General features: G+C 47.3%; 1 protein-coding gene across 2 annotated transcripts in view; it reads right to left on the bottom strand.

Annotated features, from left to right (window-relative positions):
- EIF4B (eukaryotic translation initiation factor 4B) overlaps window positions 1-27842 on the bottom strand; it is a 296204-nt gene that overhangs the window by 92036 nt on the left and 176326 nt on the right. For both annotated transcript variants that reach the window (XM_030198197.1, XM_030198198.1), the window contains exon 8: window positions 20467-20673. In XM_030198197.1, coding sequence (XP_030054057.1) covers window positions 20467-20673 — 207 coding nt within the window. The remainder of the gene's footprint in view (window positions 1-20466; window positions 20674-27842) is intronic.

Below are 27842 nucleotides of genomic sequence, written 5' to 3' on the forward strand. Positions count from 1 at the left end.
GAGTCCACCACCATGGAGGACGACGTCGAATCCCCATGTCACCTTGAGATCGGGTCCGAGAACGGTCGGCTCCCAGGGGAACTGCATAGGAGGCCTTGAGGCAGGTGGAGAACCACTCGATGCCTCACTGCTCACCGGACCAAGTGTTTCTCTCGTTGGGCTTCTTGCGCCAGTTGCGTCGTTTTTTCCAAACGAAGACAAAGGGCACAACCAGCTGGGCTATGGTTGGGCCCAAGGCACTGGTTACACCACGAATGGGTATCGGTGCCTGAGATGGTCCAGTTGAACTGAGTACAGCATTTGATGCCACTGGAAGTCTTTGATGGCATGGAAGGGAAGACTGCCCTAGCTAAATTTAAAAAAAAACGCGATTGTGCTGGTAAAAAAGAGAACAAAAGAAGGGAGACCCGACCGAGCAGGCCTAAGTTCGGCTGCGACTAAAAATAAGAGAAAACTTAAATGCAGCAAAAATCTAAGAAAAATAAAGGAAAATTTTTCTCTCTTTTTTTTTTTTTTTTTTTTTAACTGAAAAAAGGAAATATAAACCGAAACAACACGAAGGCACTGATGAAAAGGCTCTTCCCGGGCTACCGAGGAGCTGCAGAGAAAACAGCTGCTCCTCACGCAGTGAAAGAAGAACTGACGAGCGCGGTCACGCAACAGGCAGGAAGGCACATGGTCAGACACGCAGCGTGCTTCAGAAAGATCTAGCAAGATTTTGCCGTTAAAAATGCCGGTTCCCGGGCCGACGCGGATCGTCGACCCATCTGTGAGACTACTACAGCCTGCTTGTCCTTGGAGAATAGATTATAGCCAGGTATAACTATATCCCAGTCACAGTTCTCTGTGACCACCACTAAATCCCAAGTCTGCTTCTATCATTACCTCTAGATCTAAAAATTTGTTTCCCATACTATGGGCATTGATATACAAGGCTCTCCACATTTTTATTTATTCCTTTTTCTAGAAAGGTATTTGATGTCTTACCTTTCTGAAAGTTATTAATGACTTTGGGGCTTTTCTCACCCATCTCCAGCAAATTTAGTCTTTTCAGCCAGTCTGTTACAAAAGACACTTCATCCCTTCCTTGATAGATGGACACCATCACTACTCAGAAGCTAATGAAAAATCCCATAGTCTAGGAACCAACGTGCTTACACTGGCACGGTCCACACAGCCACAAAATCAGCTCCACGATGCTAGCTTCCCTCATTTGGCCTTTACCTTCAATAGGAAGGATCGATGAGAACACTACCTGTGTACCTAGGTGCTTCACCCTCTGACCCAAGGTCATGAAATCAGGTTTGATATGTTCAGTAGGATACCTAGCAGTTATCATTTGTGCCAACATGGATGAACAGCATAGGATAATGGTCAGTAGGCTTGACGAGTCTCAGCAAACTTTCTGCTACATCTCGAATCTTGACACCAGGCAAAAAGCATACCTCCCTGGACATATCTGGTTGACAGATGAGTGTCTCTATACCCCTCAGAAGAGAATAACCAACCACCACTACCTTTCATTTCTTACTGGCCACAAATCCAGCAGCTTTGGGATTTTTGATAGTTGTTACCTCCTGAGATGTTTTCAGCTCTTTTACCTTCATGGCTGCGAACAGATTCTTCAGTTCAAGAGGAGATGGAGATTTGGGGGGGGGGGGGGGGGGGGTTTGATTTTGCAGGATCTGGTAACCTGTGTCCATCTGTCCTCTTTCTCCATGAGATCTCCTCTCCTTTGACTGGAGATCCCCAGTGTTTCAACACAAATTTCTGGGATGAATTTCTGGTTGTCACAGATGCTTCTTAGTTTTGCCCATCTTCTCTTTTAGTTCCTGTACTTCTTTTTTAATGACGGATTCTGTGCATACATTTATCACAGGAAACCAGATCCTTGCCTTGGACTAAGCATTCAGTCTAGACTGGCAGAATTTGTACTGCTTAAATATTGTAGCTCATAACTGGGTGCATGCACATGTGTTGGTCCACACTTAAGAACAATGCTTAATAATGTAAGATATTCACATAAGTGCCAATTAGGTGTGCACACTTACGCCTACTATAGACTAAGTGGTCACACCTCAATGGCACACAAATGCTGACTTATGTTACTATTCTATAATGGAATCTGACTGCACTGATGCAGTTACAGAATAGCGCTTAGTGTTCATCGTTTCACTAGCATTTTGGCACCCTATACTGAATTTTCCCCTTCATGTTGTGCTGTATTGTATAAATAGGTGATGAAAACTAGAGCTCATCATTTGAAGTGTCTTGGCCTGTGCATGTTCAAGTCCCCATTTGTGATGTTTCAGCTTGTAGCTTAGTTTGTCTGCTACCTAGCTGAGGTCACCTTGGAAGAACATTTTTAGCGCTTCCATGCACAATGTTAAGTAGCCCTAGGCTTCTCCCTCCCTCGTTTGTCAATGTAATACACTGTCACCTGACGGACTGTGTGCCTTGTAACCCACCTTGAAGGTGTGCAAAGGCATAGACAATGGCCCATAATTTCAGTAAACTGATGAAAGATGACAACTCTTAGTTTGCCCATACACTTTTCACATGCAAATCCTGTAGGTCCACGATCCATCTAAAAGCAGAGGTGTCTGTGGTAACAAAAAAATTGTGCTCTACCTTCTGTCACCATTTTAGTGAGAGGTGCATATGTTGCATGATAGCAACAGTCTTGAATAGTGCTTGGTTGTACTGGTTCCATTAGAACTTTAGGCATAGTCTGACTGCTTCATTTGGTGTGGGGGGGAGTGTACTCGGACATATTAGCATATTAAATTTCCACATATACATCTCATACATATTCATTATGGTTCATATTCACATTTGTGATGTATGCTGTACACAAGGAACTTTAAGGACTAAGGTTATGGATCCTTCCATCACTTATCCCTATAGTGGCCATGCCCTTTGCTTTATGGTTTTCATCAGGGGACATATGTATGACAACTAAGATATTCACCAGCATACCCATTCTTTGAATGGCTCTGAATTTTACTACAGTCAAAAATGTAGACACTTTAGGCACTAGTGTAAGAGTTCAGTAGCCGAAAGTGTCTACATTTTTGACTGTCTTATCTGTATCAGCTGTACCTATACCTAACGATTAGAGCAGTAGGCTGCCAACCACTGAAACCAGGGTTCTTGGACAAGTCACTTAACACTCCATTGCCTCAGGTACACACACAGACTGCAAGTCCGCAAGGAAAAGGAAATATCTGAATATAACTTGCCTTAAATTACTACTGAGAAAGGTGCAATCTAAATTCAAATCCAAAATCCAGTATCAGGTATATTTTAAATTTTAAAAAAAAATTCCTATAAATGTCATTCAGGAACTATAGAACAATTCTACCATACCATAATAGCACTAATTTTCAAGAGTCATACAAGAAGGGCCTACACCTAAGGAAAGACTACACTGTAAATACGTGTTGGGTACTAGATCATCAATATACCTATTGGAATACTAAACAAGCCAGATCAGTACAGATTGATCCTGCAAACATTCAATACAAACAGAACACCTGGTCTCTTCCACACACACATAATGCAAATAGATCCTCACAAAATATGGAATAACTACAAACTAAAAATAGAAATAAGTAGACAAAAATTAAACTGAACTCCCAAAGCCAGACTTAGCACACAAAACCAAACAGTACTGTGTGACCCCTTATACTATGCAAACTATAAAGATAGCAGATATAAATTTAAAAACATGATAAACTTCAAATACATTAGAAATTAAGGAATTATTTTACTATGGTGCGTTAATGGATTTAGCACGCTAACGATTAGCGCATGCTAAATGCTAAGGAGCCCATTTTACACCTATGGACTTCTCAGCATTTACGCCCACTAGAACATTAGCACAGCTTAGTAAAAGGACCCCTAAATATGGTATACTGTCCTAACCAGAAGAAGGCGGTTATGACCTCAAAGCCAACTGAAAAATGAAAAAGTAATCATCTTATTTTCCATTTTTTAATTTATATTTAATTTGTAATATACTGTCTGTAATATGCCAGTTTTTCAAATTTACACCATTTTGATACTTTCCACAGTACAGAGGGACAGGCAACACTTTCTGTTTCTGTGGTGTTGCATTGTGTGCCAAGCTTAAGTGTTCAGTTTAAATTTTGTCTACATATTTGTTTTATTTTATTTTTGTTACATTTGTACCCCGCGCTTTCCCCACTCATGGCAGGCTCAATGCGGGAGGCAATGGAGGGTTAAGTGACTTGCCCAGAGTCACAAGGAGCTGCCTGTGCCGGGAATCAAACTCAGTTCCTCAGTTCCCCAGGACCCAAGTCCACCACCCTAACCACTAGGCCCCACACCTTTAGAGTAGGATACATGGCTATGACACTACTTTATCCCAAATTTTAAAAATTATTATTTTTTCCCTACTTGTGTGGTCTGGTCATTTAATTTTTCTAATTGTGTTGATTTCAGTCTCTGGTTTCTGCTTTCCTCTCTCTCCTCTTAACTCTCTTGCCAGGGTTTCCTTTTCCATTTGTCATTTTCCTCTCTCCTCCTGTCATTTTCATTTCCATCATTACATCCAGCACTGATCTTTTCCTTTCAGTTCCTTCCATTTATTTTTCTGCCTCTCTGTCCAGGTTTCATTATTACTAGCCAGTCTTCAATTTCCCTTTTTTTTTTTACTGCATCTACCTACAGGTTTCCATCTCTTTCTTTCAACCCGGCTCTCCCATTCCCCTTCCTCATATTCCCCAGACTTTCACTAACTCTGTCCTCTCGTCCTACCATCCTCGTTTTCCCTATTCCATCCCATGTCTCATTCCTTCTCCCTCTCTCCCCCTATTTCATCTACCATCTCCACTTTCTCCCTTCCCCTTCCAATCTCTCTCACCTCCCCCTTCCATCCAGAATCTCCCATCTCTCTCTCTCATTCCTTTCCATCCAGCATCTCCCCATCTTTCAGTCTCCCCTGTTTCCCATCAGTACCTCTTCCATTGCCCCCCCTTTCCATCCCTCCTCTCTCTCTTCTTCCATTCAGTGTCTCTCCTTTCCTCCCTTCCATAGTGTCTGACCCGTTCAATTCACAATCTCCTCTCTCACTCCCCCTTCCCTGCTACAGCCATTCAGAAGGGAAAATTAGGTTCTTACCTTGATAATTTTCTTTCCTTTAGTCACAGCAGATGAATCCATTAACTGATGGGTTGTATCCGCCTACCAGCAGATGGAGATAGAGAACACTGAAAGCACATGGTGTTCCTGGACGTCCAGCCCCCCTCTGCCTTCAGTATATGAAATTTCCAAAGCAGAGTGAATAAGGCAAAATAACAAACGAGGGATGTTATCAACCTCCCGCAATAAAAACAGCATGTAGTAACTCTGACAGCTTGTCTTAAAGTACTCCTGATGAGACACGTCTGTATGCAACACCTGTACAAAAACTAAGGTCAGACAGGGAGGGATCATGGATTCATCTGCTGTGACTAAAGGGAAGAAAATTATCAAGGTAAGAACCTAATTTTCCCTGCCTTGTCATCAACCGCAGATGAATCCATTAACTGATGGGATGTACCAAAGCACTCCCTAAATAGGGTGGGAACAGGCAACTCCATGAGCAAGCACTTGCACTCCAAAATACGCATCCTGCCGCGCTGCCACATCCAGCCTGTAATACCGCACAAAAGAGAGCTGAGAAGCCCAGGCAGCCGCACGACAGATCTCTTGAAGAGAAAGACACCCGTTTCAACCCACGAAGAGGACATTGCTCTTGTAGAGTGAGCTTTAAACGCTTCAGGTGGCGACCACCCTGAAAGCAGGTAAGGAAAAAAAATGAGTTCCTTAAGCCAGCGGGCTATAGTGGCCTTAGACGGCGGAAACCCCCGTCGGGAACCTTCCAACAGAACAAATAAATGATCAGAATTCCTAAACACATTTGACATCTGCAGATACTGCCACATAGCCCTGCGGACATCCAAAAGGCGCAATTGCCCAAAGGAGTATGTCTAGTAGCACTTTAGAAATGATCAATAGTAGTAGAAGTAGTAGTGGAGCGCCTTCAACACGAGCCCCAGATTCCAAGCCGGACAGAGCGACCGCAAAGGAGGACGGAGACAAAGTGCCCCTCTGAGAAATCGGACAATATCCGGATGCGCAGCAAGGGACAAGCCGGAGACTTTCCCCCGGAAGCAGGCCAACGCTGCCACTTGAACTTGAAGGGAATTGTAAGCCAGGCCCCTTTTGTAGCCCGCCCTGCAAAAAGTCCAGCAAAAGTGAGACTGACGCCAGAGTCAGCGAGACAGCCTTGGAGTACACCACGCCTCAAAAGTGCGCCAGATCCGACCATAAGTCACAGAGGTAGACCGCGTGCAAGCCTGCAAGAGCGTGGCAATAACCTTGTCCCTCAATTGCGCCCTCTCAAAAGCCAGGCCGTAAGACCAGTCACCGGACCCTGAACTAACAAGTTCGGGACTAGAGGCAGAGGAAACGGAGCCTCCACCAGCATTCGCCTGAGGTCTGCCTCGGCCAATCCGGGGCGATGAGAATCACCAATCCTTGGTGCAGGTGAATCCGAAGCAGAACCCGCCCTATCAAGGGCCACGGAGGGAACACGTACAGGAGGCTCGAAGACCAAGGTTGAGCCAGTGCATCCAACCCTGCAGCGCGAGGGTCGCTTCTTCTGCTGAAGAAGCGAGGGACTTTGGTGTTTGCACTTGATGCCATGAGATCCAATCCTGGAATCCCACATTTGGCACAAAACTGAAGAAAAACTTCCTCGGCAAGTTCCCATTCCGCCGGGTCGAATTGATGCCTGCTGAGGAAATCGACTTGCACGTTGCTTGACCAGCAATGTGAGCCTGCGGACAGCAGCTCCAGGTGCCGCTTGGCTCAGTCGAAAATCTCGGACGCCTCCGTGGCTAGGGCTCTGCACAGAGTGCTGCCCTGACAATTGATGTAGGCCACCGCTGTCGTGTTGTCTGAAAGAACTCGGACTGGAAAACCCTCCCGAGTCCTGCCAGAAGAGCTTGAAATATTGCTTTCAGCTCCAAGCGATAGATGGACCACTCCGCTTCCACGGTTGTCCACTGACCCTGAGCATAGTGTCCCAGGCAATGTGCTCCCCAGCCTGATAGGCTGGCATCCGTTATCACCAAGCGCCATGAGGGGAGAGCCAGCGGCATCCCTCATTGTAGCATGATGTTGGAGAACCACCAATTCATGCTGCGCTAGGCCACAGGAAGCCATGGAAGCCTGCGATGGTATTCCTGGGAAATCGGAGACCATTGCTTCAGCAGGGAAAGTTGCAGGGATTTCATGTGTGCTCTCCAGGAGCAGTTGGACCTGATTCTGAAGCTTGAGGCGCCTGTTATCGAGGAGAAAGATGAACCCCGAGGCCGTGTCGAACCGGACCCCGAAATGCTTGAGAGACTGAAAGGGGGTCAGGTGACTTTTGGGCATATTGACCACACAGCCCAGAGTCTGAAGAAATGTTACAACTCTGGTTGTGGCAAGGTGCCTTTCGTTCGCCGAATCCGCCCTGATTAGCCAGTCGTCGAGATAAAGGTGAACTTCGATACCCTCTCGCCTGAGAAAGGTGGCCACCACTACCATCACCTTGGAAAAGGTGCGAGGTGCTGTTGCCAGGCCAAAAGGCAAGGTGCGAAACTGGAAATGTCAGCTCAACACCGCAAACCGCAGGAACCGCTGATGCGGGTGCCAGATAGGAATGTGCAAATACGCTTCCTTGAGGTCCAGAGATGTGAGAACCTCCCCTGGCTGTACTGCCGCAATGACGGAGCGCAGGGTTTCCATGCGGAACAGTCGCACTCTTAAGGCCTCGTTGACTCTGCTTAAGTCGAAGATTGTCTGAAAGCCCCAACTTTTCAAGGCACCACAAAAAAAATGGAGTAGTGGCTCCAGCTGCATTCAGCGGGAGGAACCGGAACCACCGCTCCGAGCTTCAGTAGTGACTGCAAGGTCTGCTCGACCACTGCCCGTTCGATGACAGTGCCGCATCGGGACTCTAAAAAGGTGTCTCCAACCGGAGTAGCAAATTCCAACCAGTAACCTTCTCTGATCAGGTCCAGGACCCATTGATCAGAAGTAATCTTGGTCTACTCATCGAGAAAGAGGGAGAGGCAACCCCCTACTGCGGGAACCGAAGAGTGGACCGGCGTCCCATCATTGTGGAGGACGCCCCTGAACTCCTGGGCGTTGACCGGACATCGCAGACTGCCTGTCTGTATAAAAGGAGTTCCTCTGCTGAAAGCGGGAATGTTGTGAAAACCCCGCCGAACGCCCAGGGCTGTATCTTCGAGCCTCTCGAAAACGTGGTCTGGAAGAGGGGAGACGCATCCGTAGTCAGCACTTTTTGTGGCTGAGGGATTTGGAAAGGACGTCCCAGTGTCAAATTGGACCAAATCGTCCACCAATACAGGGATTTGAGAAAACTCGTGGACAGGTGGATTACGTCTTCTAGATCCCCAGCAGCCTGAAACCACTGGGAAGCTAGGGTCCATTGAGCAGATCGCATGTGAAGGTGGGCCATGGGAGTCACATGAACTGTGGAGGCCATGTGGCCCAGCAATCTCAACATCTGCTGAGCTGTGATCTGCTGGGACGCTTGCACCCGCGAGACGAGGGACAACAAGTTGTTGGCTCTTGTCTCTGGGAGATAGGCGCGAGCCGTCCGAGAATCCAGCAGAGCTCCTATGAATTCGAGCCTCTGTACTGGGAGAAGATGGGACTTTGGATAATTTATCACAAACCCCAGTAGCTCCAGGAGGCGAATTGTCATCTGCATGGACTGCAGAGCTCCTGCCTCGGATGTGTTCTTCACCAGCCAATCGTCGAGATAGGGGAACACGTGTACTCCCAGTCTGCGAAGCGCCGCTGCTACTACAGCTAAGCACTTCGTGAACGCTCTGGGCGCAGAGGCGAGCCCAAAGGGTAGCACACAGTACTGGAAGTGACGTGTGCCCAGCTGAAATCGCAGATACTGTCTGTGAGCTGGCAGTATCGGGATGTGCGTGTAGGCGTCCTTCAAGTCCAGAGAGCATAGCCAATCGTTTTCCTGAATCATGGGAAGAAGGGTGCCCAGGGAAAGCATCCTGAACTTTCCCTTGACCAGATATTTGTTCAGGGCCCTTAGGTCTAGGATGGGACGCATCCCCCCTGTTTTCTTTTCCACAAGGAAGTACCTGGAATAGAATCCCAGCCCTTCTTGCCCGGATGGCACGGGCTCGACCGCATTGGCGCTGAGAAGGGCGGAGAGTTCCTTTGCAAGTACCTGCTTGTGCTGGAAGCTGTAAGACTGAGCTCCCGGTGGGCAATTTGGAGGTTTGAGGCCAAATTGAGGGTGTATCCTTGCCGGACTATTTGAAGAACCCACTGATCGGAGGTTATGAGAGGCCACCTTTGGTGAAAAACTTTTAACCTCCCCCCGACCGGCAGATCACCCGGCACTGACACGTTGATGTCGGCTATGCTCTGCTGGAGCCAGTCAAAAGCTCGCCCCTTGCTTTTGCTGGGGAGCCGAGGGGCCTTGCTGAGGCACACGCTGCTGACGAGAGCGAGCGCGCTGGGGCTTAGCCTGGGCTGCAGGCTGTCGAGGAGGAGGATTGTACCTACGCTTACCAGAAGAGTAGGGAACAGTCTTCCTTCCCCCATAAAAACGTCTACCTGTGGAGGTAGAAGCTGAAGGCTGCCGGCGGGAGAACTTGTCGAAAGTGGTATCCCGCTGGTGGAGCTGCTCTACCACCTGTTCGACCTCTCCAAAAATATTGTCCGCACGACAAGGCGAGTCCGCAATCCGCTGCTGGATCCTATTCTCCAGGTCGGAGGCACGCAGCCAAGAGAGTCTGCGCAACACCACACCTTGAGCAGCAGCCCTGGACGCAACATCAAAGGTATCATATAACCCTCTGGCCAGGAATTTTCTGCACGCCTTCAGCTGCCTGACCACCTCCTGAAAAGGGTTGGCTTGCTCAGGGGGGAGCGCATCAACCAAGCCCGCCAACTGCCGCACATTGTTCCACATGTGGCTCGTGTAGAGCTGGTAGGACTGAATTTTGGCCACGAGCATAGAGGAATGGTAGGCCTTCCTCCCAAAGGAGTCTAAGGTTCTAGAGTCTTTGCCCGGGGGCGCCGAAGCATGCTCTCTAGAACTCTTAGCCTTCTTTAGGGCCAGATCCACAACTCCAGAGTCATGAGGCAACTGAGTGCGCATCAGCTCTGGGTCCCCATGGATCCGGTACTGGGACTCGATCTTCTTGGGAATGTGGGGATTACTTAGAGGCTTGGTCCAGTTCGCCAGCAATGTCTTTTTTAGGACATGATGCATGGGTACTGTGGACGCTTCCTTAGGTAGAGAAGGATAGTCCAGGAGCTCAAACATTTCAGCCCTGGGCTCGTCCTCCACAACCACCGGGAAGGGGATGGCCGTAGACATCTCCCGGACAAAGGCCGCAAAAGACAGACTCTCAGGAGGAGAAAGCTGCCTTTCAGGGGAGGGAGTGGGATCAGAAGGAAGGCCATCAGACTCCTCGTCAGAGAAATACCTGATGTCCTCCTCCTCCTCCCACGAGGCCTCACCATCGGTATCAGACACAAGTTCATGAACCTGTGTCTGAAGCCGTGCCCGACTTGACTCCGTGGAAACACGGCCACGGTGTGAGCGTCGAGAGGTAGACTTCCTCGCCCGCACCGGCGAAGCTCCCTCCGCCGACGTCATCGGGGAGCCTTCCTGGGAGGCAACCGCAGTCGGTACAGCAAGCGGCACCGATGTCGGAGACCTCACCCCGGGCAAGGGGCCAGCCGGCACCTCACTCGACGGTACTGGTGGCGCAAGCACCCCCGGTACCGGAGGGGAAGGGCGCAACAGCTCTCCCAGGATCTCTGGGAGAACGGCCCGGAGACTCTCGTGCAGGGCGGCTGTGGAGAAAGACATGGAAGCCGATGCAGGCGTCGAAGTCAGAGGCTGTTCCGGGCTGTCCAAGTTGGAGCGAATCGACACCTTCTGAACAGAGAGTGAGCGGTCCTCCCGGTGCCGATGCCTACTGGGTGCCGACTCCCTCGGCGACCCAGAGCTCTCGGTACCGATGCGGGAAGGAGACCGGTGTCGATGCTTCTTTGACTTTTTCAAACGAAGCATGTCACCAGAACTTCCCAGTACCGACGAGGAGGACGTAGAATCCAACCGTCGCTTCCTCGGGGCCGAGGCCGAAGAAGGTCGGTCTCGGGGGAGCTGTACCGCAGGAGCCCTCAGGGTAGGGGGAGACCCACCCGAAGGCTCACCGCCACCAGCAGGGGAATGGACAGCCCTCACCTGCACTCCAGTCGAAGCACCACCGTCCAACGACATCAGCACTAGTGGAGGTCCCGGTACCGCCGACGCAGCCTTCCGATGTCTCGGCCCCGACGATGCAGAGGGTCGATGCCTTCGATGCAATCAATACAGTCGCGGCCGAGGTCGGAGGTCTTGACGCTGTCGACGTCGATGCACTCGATACTCCCGGTGCAGTGTGGAAAACATGAAAAAAGATCTGAAGAAGCTAGAAGAATGGTCTAACGTTTGGCAATTAAAATTCAATGCGAAGAAATGCAAAGTGATGCACTTGGGGACTCGTAACCACTCGCCTCCACCTACCCTCCTCTCCTCCTTCCTGTACACATTAATTGATTTGATTACTTTATTTTTTGTCTATTAGATTGTAAGCTCTTTGAGCAGGGACTGTCTTTCTTCTATGTTTGTGCAGCGCTGCGTACGCCTTGTAGCGCTATAGAAATGCTAAATAGTAGTAGTAGTAGTAGTGGAGTAGAAATCCAAGGGAGACGTATGTGTTAGGCGGGGAGAGTCTGATAGGCACGGACGGGGAGAGGGATCTTGGGGTGATAGTATCTGAGGACCTGAAGGCGATGAAACAGTGCGACAAGGCGGTGGCAGTAGCTAGAAGATTGCTAGGCTGTATAGAGAGAGGAGTGACCAGCAGAAGAAAGGAGGTTTTAATGCCCCTGTATAAGACGTTGGTGAGGCCCCACCTGGAGTATTGTGTTCAGTTTTGGAGGCCGTATCTTGCGAAGGATGTTAAAAAAATGGAAGTGGTGCAAAGAAAAGCTACGAGGATGGTATGGGATTTGCGTTCCAAGATGTATGAAGGAGAAATTAGACCTTACCTGCTAATTTGCTTTCCTTTAATCCCTCCGGACCGGCCCAGGATTGGACTGATGGGTTGTGCTCGCCTTCCAGCAGGTTGGAGACTGAGAAAAAAACTCTGACTCTAGCGAGCCAATAGGAGCCCTGGTCACGTGACCCTAGCCTCAGTATTTGAATAACAAAGCAGAAAGAAGAACAACAATACATTCTGTGCCTCAAGGAATTCCAGCAACCAGGGAGCACTATTGAAAACGTGCTCTAATAAAGGCTCACCGACAACTCTCACCAGAGCAGCGGTATGGCCTCATTGTAATGGCTCACCACGTACCCTTACCAGGGCAGCGGTATGGCCTCATTGTAATGGCTCACCACGTACCCTTACCAGGGCAGCGGTATGGCCTTATCTTAATGGCTCACCGACTACCCTCACCAGAGCAGCGGTATGGCCTCACTGTAATGGCTCACCACGTACCCTTACCAGAGCAGCGGTATGGCCTCACTGTAATGGCTCACCACGAACCCTTACCAGAGCAGCGGTATGGCCATAACAGAAGATCAATGATTCTTTTTTTTTTTTTATATTTGTCTAAGTAACTATCAAAAAACAGCTCTGCAAACAAATAAATAGACCATGCAAACCCAGACAGAAAACTGAAACAGGGAGGGGCCTGGGCCGGTCCGGAGGGATTAAAGGAAAGCAAATTAGCAGGTAAGGTCTAATTTCTCCTTCCTTAGCATCCCTCCGGACCGGCCCAGGATTGGACTGATGGGACGTAACAAAGCAGTAGTCCTACGGGTGGGACCCCAGCAAGGCCGCAGTGAGTACCCGTGATGCAAAGACCGTCTCCTGCCAACAATGAACATCAATTCTGTAATGTATAGGAAAAGAATGGAAAGAGGACCAAGTCGCCGCCTTATAAATCTCTGCAGGAGGCATCAAGGAATACGCCGTGGATGACGCTGCCTGTGCTGTAGTGGAATGAGCATTACTAGCCTCCGGGACTGCCTTGCCTGCCGAGAGGTAGGCTGAAGGTACCATCTCTTTAAACCTCCCTAGATAACGTAGGCTTAGAAACCGAAAAAAACTCTTATGGTGACCAGCCACAAGCAAAAGACAATCCGAGCGGCGAACAACCTCAGTGACTGCGAGATATCGTTTAAGCACTCTCTTACCATGCAAAGCAAGCAATGTGTACTGCTTGTGTGTACTACTACTACTACTTAACATTTCTAGAGCGCTACTAGGGTTACGCAGTGCTGTACCGATTAAGAAAAAAGGACAGTCCCTGCTCCAAGGAGCTTCCAATCTAATGGGCGAAATGTGGAGTAGGGTCAGTCCCGATTTCCTGAGACCAATCCCAGAACAGGAAGAAACCCGACTGTGACAGATGAAACAGAGAGAGAGAGAGAGAGAAGGACCACTCGCTCTTTAGCAAACTGTAGAAATGGAGACCTGCAGAAAAAACTTGCAACTCCGAAACTCTCCTCGTGGACGCAATAGACACCAAAAAACCCCACTGCCTTTAGGGTTAAGTCCTTCAAAAAACAAGTTTGCCATGATGCAAACGGAGGCCCCGAGAGAGCCGAAAACACCAGATTAAGGTCCCATCATGGAAAGATCAATCTGACCGGTGGCCGAAGGCTAACTCCTTTTAAGAAATGGGAAATGGGCGACTTCGGGAAGACTACCACCGACTTACCCCAAATCCGACCTATGAAACCGGACAGAGCTGCCGCCTGCATGTTAAGGGAAGAAAGAGACAGTCGTTCCTCAAATCCTCGCTGCAGAAAAACATCTGAGCCATGGAAACTCGAAAAGGAGCAATCCCAGCATCTGCACAGCAAGTCTCAAAAATTCTCCAGGTGCGAAAATAGTTGAGAGAGGTGGAGCGACGATGAGACCGAAGCACGGTGGAAATAAAAAAGAAAAACCCCTATGATCTAAACGGGCTCGTTCGATAAACAAGTCGTAAGACCAAATCGAGCCGGGGAAAGCCAGCCCTTGAATCAGCAAGGACTTGCATAGCGGAAGTCGAAGAGAAGACATCCCCTTCAGCCGCTGCAGATTCACGTATCAAGAGCGTGAAGGCCAATCTGGCAACACCAGAATTACTGGCTTCCCATGTTCCTCTATCGTTTGAAGGAAACGACCTAATAGAGGCTACGGAGGAAGCGCGTAAAGAAATTCGGAGGAACTTTGAGTTGAGTCTGTAAGCAAACAGATGGAAAACTGGAGTGCCCCAATGACGTACTAGCAACTAAAAACACCTCGATTGCTGAGAGTGCATTCGCCTGAATCGAGCGTGCGACGACTGGGAAAGTCCGCTTGAATATTGGTCAACTCCTGCTACATGCAAGGCTGATATGGCAGTGAGAAGAGCTTCTGCCCATACCAGGAAACACTCCGCCTCTTACCGGCACCCTGTCACCCTCTGCCGATTGATATAGGCTACTGCTGAGGCGCTGTCAAGCACTACCAGCCTTATAACCGGCAGAAAGGCAAAAGAGCAGGATACTACGCCAATAAAGAAGATGCACTTGAAGAAAGAAAGAGGACATGGATATAGTCAATCTGCAGTTGCCTGGCAGACCATGCAAAATGGGGGAAAGAATACTTGTCCCTTCCCAAAACCAAATTGATATTGTCTTGTAACAAGGTCCTATCCATTGTGAAATTAGTAGTCTAATCTTCCCCTAGTGCTCTTCCCAGGCCACCAAGCCACTGGGTGCCATTCACTGATAAATCGTCAGTCCAACCAGAGATATGCTGGAGCTCAATATAGTGAACCCCCTTCCCCCTGGGTACCTCTTACAATTATCCCACGTAATAGAGAAATAATGAGTTGCTATTTGTTTACAAGATTTCAAATATGAAATTTTTTTTTTTTTTTTTTTTTTTTTTTAGAGCTGAGATTTAACAAGCTAAGCTTTAACCTGCACATCTGTGTGGAAAACCGGCTTCAAAATTGGTTAAATGTGAGGGTTCCATAAGGGACGGGCACACTCCTCTTACTGATCTCATAGCACTTACATTCCATTAACCGTCTTGCGCTGTGCGTACTGCCCTGAAAAGTTGTACTTGCAGTAGGGAGGTCAGTGAAAACCAAAAGTATGATGATCCACAATGCGTACACTTAATATAGTAGAAGTAACATTTTTTTTTTTTTTTTTTTTTTTTAAATAGAACACTTATAAGTGCTACAGGTTTACTAGTCTTGTGGATCATTCTTGCCTGGAAATAAGTAGGCTAAAGTACAATGCAGCTGACTAGAAAGTCTTGAACCAGAGTACATTTTTTTTTTTTTACTCGGGCAGCATGCAGAGTTGAAGAGATGTGCAAAATTGTACCAGAAGACTGCTTTTAATTTTCATAGATTTAGAAGGTGGTAGCCTAGACTACAATAAGTTGTCGTTATACTGCTCAACAAAATCCCTCTGAGTATTTCAATCTGAAAACTAGTACAGAACTTCCCTCAACTGCCTATACCAGAACCAAGGATACTTTTGCTGTTTGAATAAACAGAATTATGAGCATCTTGACACTCTGAGAAGGAGAGGGGAACAAAAGATGGCTTCAACTTGAAGTAAAGTTGGAAATGTGCCAACAAATGAAGCATTGTGCACAGCCAGTGAATTGCCCAAAAACTATGTTCAATTGGTTTGCACCATTTCTGTATTTTCTTTGTATTTTAAGAGCTATGAACATGTAAAAATAGAAGACTAGTATTACCGTTAAGACGTTGTAAATAGCTGTTGAAAGTAGCAGTGCTACTCTCCCTACTGTTCCTAAAACTTTCCTGTGGGAATGTCCAGTAAAATAATAAAACTGGGGAAGGAGGAGGAGAAGGGAAATGTGAGCTTTTGTTAAGATGCATTGAGAAGAAAAACAAACTGCATTATTCTAAAATGACTCTCTTTACTACTTCGGAGGACATGGACCTGTGAAGTTCCAACAGAAAAAACATGCTTGTAACAGCTGCGTCCCAGTGTACAAAGAAAACATACAGCATGATAGGCTTAAAGAGCCATGACAATTTACACAGGGCTTTCCTGCCAAAAGAAAGCATTTCTTGTATAAAAACCGCTGCATGTAAAGCCATGCAAAGTATATGGCTTGATGGAAAAGTAATATTTTGTATAACAATTCTTTAAGCAAGCACAAAAATGCTTTAACCTATGCCCTGAGAATAGGTGAATAAACATGTTTGGAGCTACTATGGCGCTTAAGTTGAATCTGCAGAGGAGAGACCATCCCAGCAATCTTCTGCAAGCTCTTCCTGCTGTACTAAATAGGACCTCTCCTGATCGCCATAAAAATCTCCAGACAAATCACCTTCCCTAAATCTTTTTGGGGGTGGAAGAGCAGGCTTGACAGAATTCTCTGCCCCAGCTGTTGCATCAAAAAGGCCTGGTACATCTGGAGCACAAACTCAGGAGGAAAACCCCCTGCCTGAGTAGGCCCAGATTGCACCAGAGCTCCCAAAATACCAGAATCCGGATTGGAGATATTGATGTCCAAAGTCTGTGCACGCGATGGCGAAGATGGAGCAAGATTCAAAATGGCTGCCATTCGCGCCAAAATCGCGGGAGCGCCTGACCCCTCAGAACTTACTGACACCGGCATCGACGGCGATAAACTGTGAACCGACAACGAAACTGCCGACAACGAAAGCAAAGAAGCAAAGAAGGGCTCGACGCACCCGCCAGAGTGGTACAGTACTTACAGGAGCCGGAAGAAAACCCCCTGACACTGGCGGACAGCACATAGTTTCAACATCTCTGACATGGCGGCGGCGCGCGTACGGCGAAGGAACGGGAGCCGAAGACTGAATCCCCGAAGCAGAAGGAACCGTAGAGCCCGACGCTCCAAATGCCGCCGTACAAAATTTGCAAGCGCCGGAGGAACCAACCCCCCCGACGCTGACATACAGCGCACCGCTTAAGCTTTGCCGACATCGCGGGAACGCGCGTGCACACAACGAGCTGGTTGGCACCTAAATTCTTTTAAAGCAAAAGACGCTCCGAATATAAAAATAGCGCTTAGCAAACTACACACCCGCGAAACTCAACCATAGGAGAACCAGAAAAGTTCTCAGCGTTTTTTTTTTTGTTTTTTTTTTAAGGAGCTGCTAACATGCACACAGACAGAATAATAAACACTAAACGGAGCTGTCTGCTCGTTAGGTCTATGGGGAAGCACTGCTTCTGCTTAGCTTTCTCTCTTTTTTTTTTTTTTCAATATTTGAAACCTGGCTGCCTCTCCCAAAGGCAACACCCTTTTGCTTGTCAAAAGGGGGCCCTTCCCTGAAAATTTGTACTCGTTAGCAGGGAGGTGGGGAGGAAAAGGGGGAGGGACCCGGGACACCCGAGTATAACACCCCTGAGGCAAAACTGAAATTCTAACAAGCCTCCAAAGTATTCCTGTGGCACAGAATAAAGTACAGAATAAGTACAGAATAAAGTACCAACTAGACAAAAAATTCAGACAAGTCAGAAAATAAAGAGAGACTAATGGGCTCATTTCCTACCTGCTGGGAGACTGAGAAAATACTGGGGCTAGGGTCACGTGACCAGGGCTCCTATTGGCTCGCTAGAGTCAGAGTTTTTTTCTCAGTCTCCAACCTGCTGGAAGGCGAGCACAACCCATCAGTCCAATCCTGGGCCGGTCCGGAGGGATGCTAAGGAAGAGAGGCTTGCTGACCTGAACATGTACACCCTGGAGGAAAGGAGGAACAGGGGTGATATGATACAGACGTTCAAATATTTGAAAGGTATTAATCCGCAAACTAATCTTTTCCGGAGATGGGAAGGCGGTAGAACGAGAGGACATGAAATGAGATTGAAGGGGGGCAGACTCAGGAAAGATGTCAGGAAGTACTTTTTCACGGAGAGGGTGGTGGACGCTTTGAATGCCCTCCCGCGGGCGGTGGTGGAGATGAAAACGGTAACGGAGTTCAAACATGCGTGGGATATGCATAGAGGAATCCTGTGCAGAAGGAATGGATTCTCAGAAGCTTAGCTGAAATTGGGTGGCGGAGCAGTTGGGGGGAAGAGGGGGTGGTGGTTGGGAAGCGAGGATAGGGGAGGGCAGACTTATACGGTCTGTACCAAAGCCGGTGATGGAGGCGGGACTGGTGGTTGGGAGGCGGGAAATACTGCTGGGCAGACTTATATGGTCTGTGCCCTGAAAAGGACAGGTACAAATTCAAGGTAAGGTATACACATATGAGTTTGTCAGGGACAGACTGGATGGACCATGCAGGTCTTTATCTGCCGTCATCTACTATGTTACTATGTAAAACGCCCGATGTAGGAGCAAAATAAATTCAGGCAAAACCCCTGAAACGGAGGAGCCCGCAGCCATAGCCCCTGCACCACGGTCAACAGTGGCCGATGCCCCCCCCCTCCCCCCCGATTCCCCTACCAGCGGAGAAAAAAACTTTGCCTACAACTGCTACCGGAGCTGGCTCCGCAGCCGATCACTAAATGGTGCTCGAATCACCAGGCTCCAGGCGGGAAAGCACGCTCTCGGGGGGGTGGGGACCATTCCGTCAAGTCCCTCCAAATCAGCGCACCCCGCGCTACAAAGGCCTGCTGCCGAACGTCATTTCCTGCATCGGGAACACCGTTTTACAGCCTCAGCTGCCATTTCCCGCCCAAGAAACGGAACCCTGCAGCACTTACCCCGGACCAGGAAAGCGCGGGATCTGTCAGCTGAGTCCAAGAAAAAAATTTTCCAACTGCAATCCCAGGCAGGCTCAGACAAGCAGGCAACAGAAAGCAGGACTCAGACGGCAGGAACAGAATCCTGCTCTCAGAATAAACACACTCCCCCCCCCCCCCCCCTCTGTTTCTCTCTTTTTTTCCCCCCAATAAATCTTATGGCTCTTTTTTTTTTTTTTTTTGTAGTGAGGAGGCAGAAACAAACAGGGAAGGAAAAGAACAGCAAAACCCTGTTCAGAGGGAATTTGAGGTGCAGCAGGGCCCCAGCAGCTGAGTATGCTGCCAAAGGGGACACCTCCAGTCCGCCACCGGCCCAGGAGCTGGAGAAAAGCCGTCCACCGCCTGCTGGACATACTAACTGAGGAAGGGGCTGGCCGTCTGGCATCACTGCCTTTAGCTTGTTTATCTCTATCTCCACCTGCTGGTAGGCGACAAGGAAGGGCAGGATAAGCCAGTAATGTTTCCCCTCAATATCTGTTTTTAAGTCTTTCCCATTCTTACTATGTTACAGACTCTAGTCTGGCAGAGATATACATAATACAGACCAGCCTGTCTGACCCCAGACAAGTAGGCACACCCAGCCAACCTTAAAAATCACACCTAGGTTATTTTATAAACTACACCTAAAGTTAGGCGTGTTTATAGAACAGTTCCCATATGTAAATGACTATGCCTAAGTTAGGCACGGAGCAGGTATATTCTGTATTAGAGCTCATAGTTTTTAAGAAACGCCCATGATCTGCCCATTCCACATCCCTTTTCCAATCTCAGTCTTAGAATTTATTTGCATCACTTTACAGAATACACTTAGAAAGTTGTGCATGTAAATTCTAATTAATGCCAATTAGTGTCAATAATTGTTTGTTAAATGGAAATTATTGGCATGTTAAAATAAGTTGCGTGTGCTAATGAGAATATGACCTGAGTTGCGCGTGCAACTCAAGTCACACTATACAGAATCTAGGGGATTATGGACAACCAGAAAACTTGCTGACTGGGTGTACCCCAACAACCGAGTTGACAGCCACTGATAAAGACTGACGAATCTCCCAGTAATTGCCAGAATTACCATTTTTCCAAACAAGGCTTAAGTTTTGACCAACCACTATCTGATCTCTGGGTTTTCATTTCAAGTAAGTGCATCTGAAGCAAATCTGTTCTGACAGCTAAGTAAACTGTACTGAAGATACATAAATGTTGCATTAGGCATCTACACCGTTTAATGCTGGTTTCCAAACATCTCAAGCTTACATTTTATATGTTTTACCTCTCCATTATATCATATTGATTTTCAGGTAAAAATATTAACTTTTTGATCTTGTTTTCTGTTTAGTGTAAACAGGCTGCCTAAAACAAGCAAGGGAATGACATGCACTCTAATTAAAAAAAAAAGATCAATAAGACATGTTCTGAAGCAATCAAATATATGTATTTTATTTAGTCTGAGCACCCCAATATTGGGTTCAGTTACCCTTAATCAGGAGGTGACATGACATTAAAAAAAACAAAACAAACCCGAAACCAAACTTCCTATCAACTTCATGAAAAAGTGCCCTTAATGTTCTAAGCTCAGCCTAGACAAATTATGCTTTGGTTACCTCTCTCATCACGCCTATCATCCCTGGAATATTCATTCCACCTATCCGATCGGTCATCCCGCCTGTCTCGGTCATCATAGCGCCTCTCTCGGTCATCATAGCGGTCACCATAGCGGTCACCACCACCTCGGTAATCATCCCGTTTGTCATCGTAGTCTCGACGAAATCCACTGCCAAATGTTCGCCGGCTGCTTCTGGAGTCATAGCCTGGAGGGGAGAAAGTGCACACAGAAGCATCATATTTCCTGCCCTTGGAGAACCTGAATTCTGGATGACCTAGGATTGTTAACATAATGGATGGGGCTAGACAAGGGACATGAGGAACAGAAAAAGTGGGAAAAGCCGCTAGAGCTACAGCCCAGTAGAAACAAAGCCAATTAAGGAAAAAAACTGTCAAACTCAGAATAAAATGCAAGAAGGAATGGAAAACACAAATGCATGCCTGTCCATGAACATTATATTAAAACAATTAAAGAAAGTAGTCCTATGAACTTAAACACACTGGGGGAGATTCTATATACGGTACAGATAAACGGTGCTGAAATCAGTGCCGACTAAGCATGTTCTAAAATCAGTGCCTACATCTAGAATATGATTAGCTGATATTTCAGTACCTAAATCTACGTGCATCCATTTACAGCAACAAAAATGTGGCATAAATCTCAGCGCATAGATTTAGGAGCACTGGGCCATATTCTATAAGTAGGTGCGTAAATTTCGAATGCCCATGAAACACCCATTTCTCCACCCATAACCATGCCCCTTTGCCTGCACGCATTAATAAGTTTAGCGCTCATTGTTACAGAATACGCCTAAATTCTAATCAGTGCCAAATAGTGCTCATTATTGCTTGTTATCAGAGCTCATTAGCTTATTAAGTCAATCAAGTTGTGCATCATTGGTGAGGATCTCTAGGCGCGCTATATAGAATTCAGGGGATTATGGGGGCAATTCTATAAAGCAGGTACTAACATTTATATGAACCAGTTACATGTGTAAATGTTCAGAATACTAACATATAAATACATTGTGTGTGCATACGTATACATTTCATGAATGTGCCTATGCACAATTCTGTAAATATATGCATATCTGCAATAGCATGTATTTTACAGGTAAGCATACACATGGCTGGCCTCTGGGCAGGGCCACATGTTATAGAATACTACAGGCTATGTTCATATCATAGCCTAACTTAATTGCATACATCCCACTATAACAGTATTCTATAACGGAAAGTATGCACCTAGTTTCCTTTACTGAATACAAGCCTATCAGACACCCTATGGATGCCTATATATAGGCACACTTTTATAGAAATATCCCCTATAGTTTCATTCTAATCTGCATGTACACTCAAAGGCTTTCATAATGTTCATATTCATAATTTTATGATGAACTTGTGAGTGGATCAGTGTTGGGTATAATTTCAAATCAAGTAAATTGAAATGACAAATTTAACATTTTGTATGATTTTGATTTCTATTTGAATTGCTCTTTTACCCTTCACGCTCGCCGCAAGAATGTGGTTACCAAAGTTAAATACTTGTGACCTGGCATGGCCACTGTTTGGAAAACAGGATACTGGACTAGATGGACCACTGGTCTGACCCAGTATGGCTACTCTTATGTTCTACAGCATAAAAATAAAGAAAAGGAAACAACTCCAAGGGGAAGCGGGTGGGTCTATGAGAATATAAGACCTGATGTCTTCGGAGAATACCTGCTACAGGTAAGTATCTTTGCTTTCTCCGAAGACAAGCATGCCATAATTCTCACAATTGGGGTATCCCTATCATCCAGGCTCACCAAAAACAACAAACGTTGGTCAATTGTGCCTCGCAATGGCGAAGACATAACAGATTAACCTGAAACTAGATTGAGAGGGCAGACTGGAACAGAATAAAATGGACCGGGGTGGGGGGGGGGGGGGGGGTAGGGAAAGAGTTGGATTCTAGACCCCAAACAGATTGTGCAGTACTGTCTGCCTGAACCGACTGATGATTCTGCTATCCAGCTCAAGGCAGTAATGAGATGTAAAATGTGTGGACTGAAGACCAGGTTATAGCCTTGCAAACTTCTTCGATGAAGGCTGAAGACAAATGGGCTACTCACTCAGCCATGGTTCCAACACTGTGAGCCTAGATATGACCCTCCAGGGCCAGCCCAGCCTGGGCATAAGTAAAAGAAATGCAATCTGCCAGCCAATTATAGATTGTGCATTTCCCAGTGGCAACCCCCATCCTGTTTGGATGAAAAGAAACAAAAAGTTGGGTGGACTGTCTGTGTGGCTTTGTCTGCTCCATCTAGTAGGCCAATACTCGCTTGCAATCCAAGGTGTGCAAAGGCACTCTCGCCAGGGAGGGTATGAGGATGTGGAAAAAATGTCTGTTGGCATGAAAATCGACTGGTTCAGATGGAACTCCGACAACCCTTGGCAGAAACTTTGGGTGCGTGCGGAGGACTACTCTGCTGTGATGAAACTTAGAACAAGGTGCATCCATTACTAGTGCCTCAGCCAACAAGAATATGACCTTCCAGGTCAAGTACTTCAGCTGGAAGGAATTCAGTGGGTCAAAAGGAGCCTTCACCAGCTGGGTGAGAACAATGTTGAGGTCCCATGACAGAGTCGAAGGTTTGATAGGGGGCTCTGACAAAATCAAACTTCGTAAGAAGTGAACAACTAGAGGCTGTCCAGAGATAGGCTTACCCTCTACATGCTAATAAGCACTAACTGCACTAAGGTGAACCCATATGGTCTTGAGACCAGACGGATAGATGTAGAAGGTATTCAAGAAGGGTCTGTGTAGGACAAGAAAGGGGATCCAGGGCCCTGTCCTCCCATCAGACAGCAAACCTCCTCCATTTAAAAGAGTACCACCTCTTAGTAGAATCTTTCTTGGAAGCCAGAAAGACCTGGGAAACAACCTCTGAAAGACCCAAGGAATCAAATTCTAGGCTCTCAACATCCAGGCTGTGAGGGCCAGAGACTGGAGGTTGGGATGCAGGAGAGATCCCTCATTCTGTGTGATAGTGTTGGAAAACACTCCAATCGCCACGATTCTTTGGAGGACAACTCCAGAAGAAGAGGGAACCAGATCTGCTGAGGCCAGTAAGACGCAATCAGAATCATGGTTCCGCAGTCTTGTCCGAGGTTTAGGCACTGGTCGGAGGTTAAAAGGGGCCACCTTTCATGGAAATACTTCAGTCTCCCCCGACTGGCAAGTCATCCGGGACAGACACTGACAGCTGCTATACTCTGCTGTAGCCAGTCAAAAGCTCATCCCTTGCTTTGACTGGAGAGCAGCAGGGGGGCCCCTTAGGCCATGCTGTTGATGGGAATGAGCTCGCTGGGACTGAGCCTGAGCAGGTGGGTGAGAGGAGATGGCGTACCTATGTCTCAGAATAGTAGGCACCCCTGCTTGACCTGCCCAAAGATCTCCTAGGTGAGGAGGCGGATGAAGAGGGCACCTGACGGGAGAGAGAAGATATGATATCAGTATGTTTCTTGATTTGTTCCACAACCTCCTCGACCTTCTCTCCAAAAAGGTTATTCCCCTGGCATGGGGCATCCGCCAATCTCTTCTGAATCGCTGGTTCCAAGTGAGGAACACGCAATCAGGAGAGTCTTCCTATACTTTGGGCAGAGATCCTGATGTCACATCAGAAGTGTCATAGGTGTCCCTGGTCAAGAACTTATGACACGGCTTCTGCTGCTTTGCCAACTGGTGGAGCGACTGAAGCCTGCACTGATGGGAGAGAGTCAGCCAACTCTAGCAACTTGCGAACTGAGTTCTGCAAGTACAAGCTCGTACACAGCTGGTAAGATTGTATGCGGGACATGAGCATAGAGGCCTGGAACATCTTCCTCCCAAGTCCAAGGTCCTAGCTTCTCTGCTTGGGGGCGCCATAGCATAGTCTCAAGAACTCCTGGCTCTTTTGAGGGCGGATTCCACCACCATGGAATGAGGAGGCAACTGGGGCTTATCAAATCAATGTATGCTGTGGATCCAGCACACAGTGTCGATCTTCTTGGGCAGGATAGAGACCAACAGAGAGGACTCCCAGTTCCGAACGAGAACCTCCTGGAGTAACATGGAGAGGGACAGTCACGGCCTCTCTAGGAAGAGACTCACAGTCAAGAGCCTTGAGCATCTTGGCCCTGGGCTCGACCTCCACCTCCAAAGGTAATGGAATGGCCTCAGACATTTCATTCACAAAAGAGGTAACATAATGCTCTCTGGAGGAGATTTTCTCTTTTCAGGTGGAGGGGAGGGTTCAGAGAGGGTTCAGAGGGGATGCCATAGGTACCATGGATCCTCCTCAGACACCCATAAGTGATCCTCATTGGTGTCAGTCAAACTCCACATGGGAGGGCTGAGATTGAGCCTGCTTCAACTTAGAGGAACCAAGTCCTAAAGAAGGGCATCAAGGAGTCGGCCCCCACCTCGTCTCCGATGAAGCTTTCTCCACCGACATCAAAGGGGTACCGGCTTGGGTGGCAGTTGACACAGGAGCCAAACGTGACACCAGCATTGGATGCTGCACCGAAGGCTGAGGGCCAAGCGGGGAGGCAACGGGCAGCAGGGCAGACGCAAGCACCCCCGATGTAGATGCACACCATTGCAAGAAGCCATCTGGCTCAGAGACAGGTTGCGGAACTGAGAGGGCAGAAACGGGAGCCGAGTCCTGGAAGCTGGGAGACTGACACAGTGACACCTCTGAAATCGAGGGGGAGTGGTCCTCCCAATGCCGATGTTTCTCAGGTGCCAAATCCCTCGATGTCCTGGATCTCCCAGGACTATTTGTCGAGGACGATCGATGCCAATGCTTCTTGGCCTTCGCTCAAAGCTCAGCATCGAGGCTCTTTGGTGCCACTGAGGACGACGTTGATTCCTCACGTCGCCTCGGGGTTGGGTCTTACTGTGGATGGTCCCAGGGGCCCTGCCTAGCAGTTGGCATTGAGACAGGTGGAGAACCACTACCGCTCCCCCAGTGTCAATAGGTCTAGCAGCAGACATGCGAACCGACGTTCCCAATGCAGCACTCAATGTCGAATAATTGGACCTGGCTTCAAAAACTCATTCATGTTGAGCCTCTCTGGCAACCTGGGTCTGCTTCTTCATCTGAAGACAGAATACAGTTAGCAGGGCTATAGGTGGACCCTAAACACTGGAGACACCAAGAATGGGTGTCCTTGCCAGAGCACACTACCAGAACCCTCAGCCACACTCATCACCTCTCGCTTAGACTATTGCAACTTGCTTCTCACAGGTCTCCCACTTAGCCATATCTCTCCTCTTCAATCTGTTCAAAATTCTGCTACACGACTAATATTCCGCCGGTGTCGTTATGCTCATATTAGCCCTCTCCTCAAGTCACTTCACTGGCTTCCTATCCGTTTCTGCATACAGTTCAAACTCTGCAGCTCCTCAGTACCTCTCCACTCTCACCTCTCCCTACATTCTCTCCCCCCCCCCCCCCCCCCCCCCCCGGGAACTCCGATCACTGGATAAATCTCTCTTATCTGCACCCTTCTCCTCCACTGCTAACTCCAGACTCCGTTCCTTTTATCTTGCTGCACCATATGCCTGGAATAGACTTCCTGAGCCGGTACGTCAAGCTCCATCTCTGGCTGTCTTCAAATCTAGGCTAAAAGCCCACCTTCTTGATGCTGCTTTTAACTCCTAATCTTTATTCACTTGCTCAGAACCCTTATTTTATCATCTTCACTTTAATATTCCCTTAGCTCTTGTTTATCCTGTTTTGTCTGTCCTAATTAGATTGTAAGCTCTGTCGAGCATGGACTGTCTTCATATTCAAGTGTACAGGGCTGCGTACGTCTAGTAGGGCTATAGAAATGGTAAGTAGTAGTAGTAGAGATGGTCCCATTGCAGCGCTCAAAGCCACTGGAAACTTGAGTGGACATTGACGGAAAAACCTCCACAGTCAAATCAAACAAAGCAATGGTGCCCGAAAAAAGGGCAAGGCAAGGTGCCAGAGATAGAAAGGGAAAAACCTGGCCAAAATCAAGGCCTAAACGCAGCCTAATGACACGGAAAACAAAGAAAACTTAACATTGGGAAAAAGAAACTAAAACTGTACAGGGAGAGAAAAAAGGGGACCTGATCCGGATACAACAAAACACTGGAAAAAACATGCCAAAAGGCACCAAAAAGCTCTTTCCGGACTGGACAAAGAGCCGCTTACAAAAGCAGCCACTCTTCACTGTTGTAGAAAAATAACTGTGGTAACCGTGCTCTCATGGTGGGCGGGAAGGCACTAACGCATGCACGGAGGACAGTGTCTTGCTCTCCACAAGGCTCTTGTAAAGCTTATCATAAGCTCCGGACTGGGCAACGCGGGACTGCATTACCCAACTGTGAGAATTATGGCCTGCTTGTTCTTGGAGAAAAGAGTACGTGACGGTTGATTCTGATGATTGTAATGAAAATGTAAGTGATATCAGCCATTATGAAATGATGCAATTTGAAGCACCAAATCAAACACAATATCTCTTTATACAAGCGTATGTAGTAGCAGAAGATTACAACTGAGTTGGCAGAAATAACTCAATTTGAGTGATCAGAATGAAGCCTGAATTTTTTTTCTTTTGGATTTTTGTTTTAGTTTTAAGTTTGTAAGAATCAATGTTTTTGATTTTATGTATGTATATTTTGTTAATCACTGAGAACCTTTGGATTGTGCGGTATAAAAATGTTTAAATAAATAAATACCATACCCAACTATATAAAATTCAATATATGATGCAGTAGTTAAACTGCTTAAGTTGAGTGATAAGCTAGCTGGAATCTGTGAAAAGCTGGGACTGTCGAAATTGAGTTGTGTGGAGTTGTAATTTTTGAAAGAATAAGCAAAAGCTATGGAACCACTAGCACATTGTTTAGAAGACAGGGGGAGACCATGAATGTTTCTATGGCATATTAACTGCCAAAGATAGTTCAGCTTCGTTTTAAACTTAGGAAATTAGCTTAAGACGATTTTCAGTACTGTACTCCACTGGTGAATGCACTGTCTAGAATTGAAACTCTAATCAAGCATTTACTGGCCTTTGATCCAAATGACATGACTGATGCAACCATAAGAGGTGCCTTTCTTGCAGCCATTGGTGTCAGTACAAACTGAAGTGGGCTCCTCAGGAAATAAAGAGAAGAGTTCACCCAGTCATTTCATGACACTTGTGAGGACTAACATCAGTCAGCCAACCCACGAGTCAATCCACAGAAAGACTGAACAATGACTATGGTTACATCAAGCCAGCAGCAGAGGGGAGCAGAGGAACTCCAAACTCTTCTGTTACTTTAAACTCCAGGCTATGAGCTACCTTGTCAATCAACGTTCTTCAGTTGATAGTT

The sequence above is a fragment of the Microcaecilia unicolor genome, chromosome 3 (assembly GCF_901765095.1).
Source record: "Microcaecilia unicolor chromosome 3, aMicUni1.1, whole genome shotgun sequence".
In the NCBI taxonomy this organism is placed as follows: domain Eukaryota; kingdom Metazoa; phylum Chordata; class Amphibia; order Gymnophiona; family Siphonopidae; genus Microcaecilia; species Microcaecilia unicolor.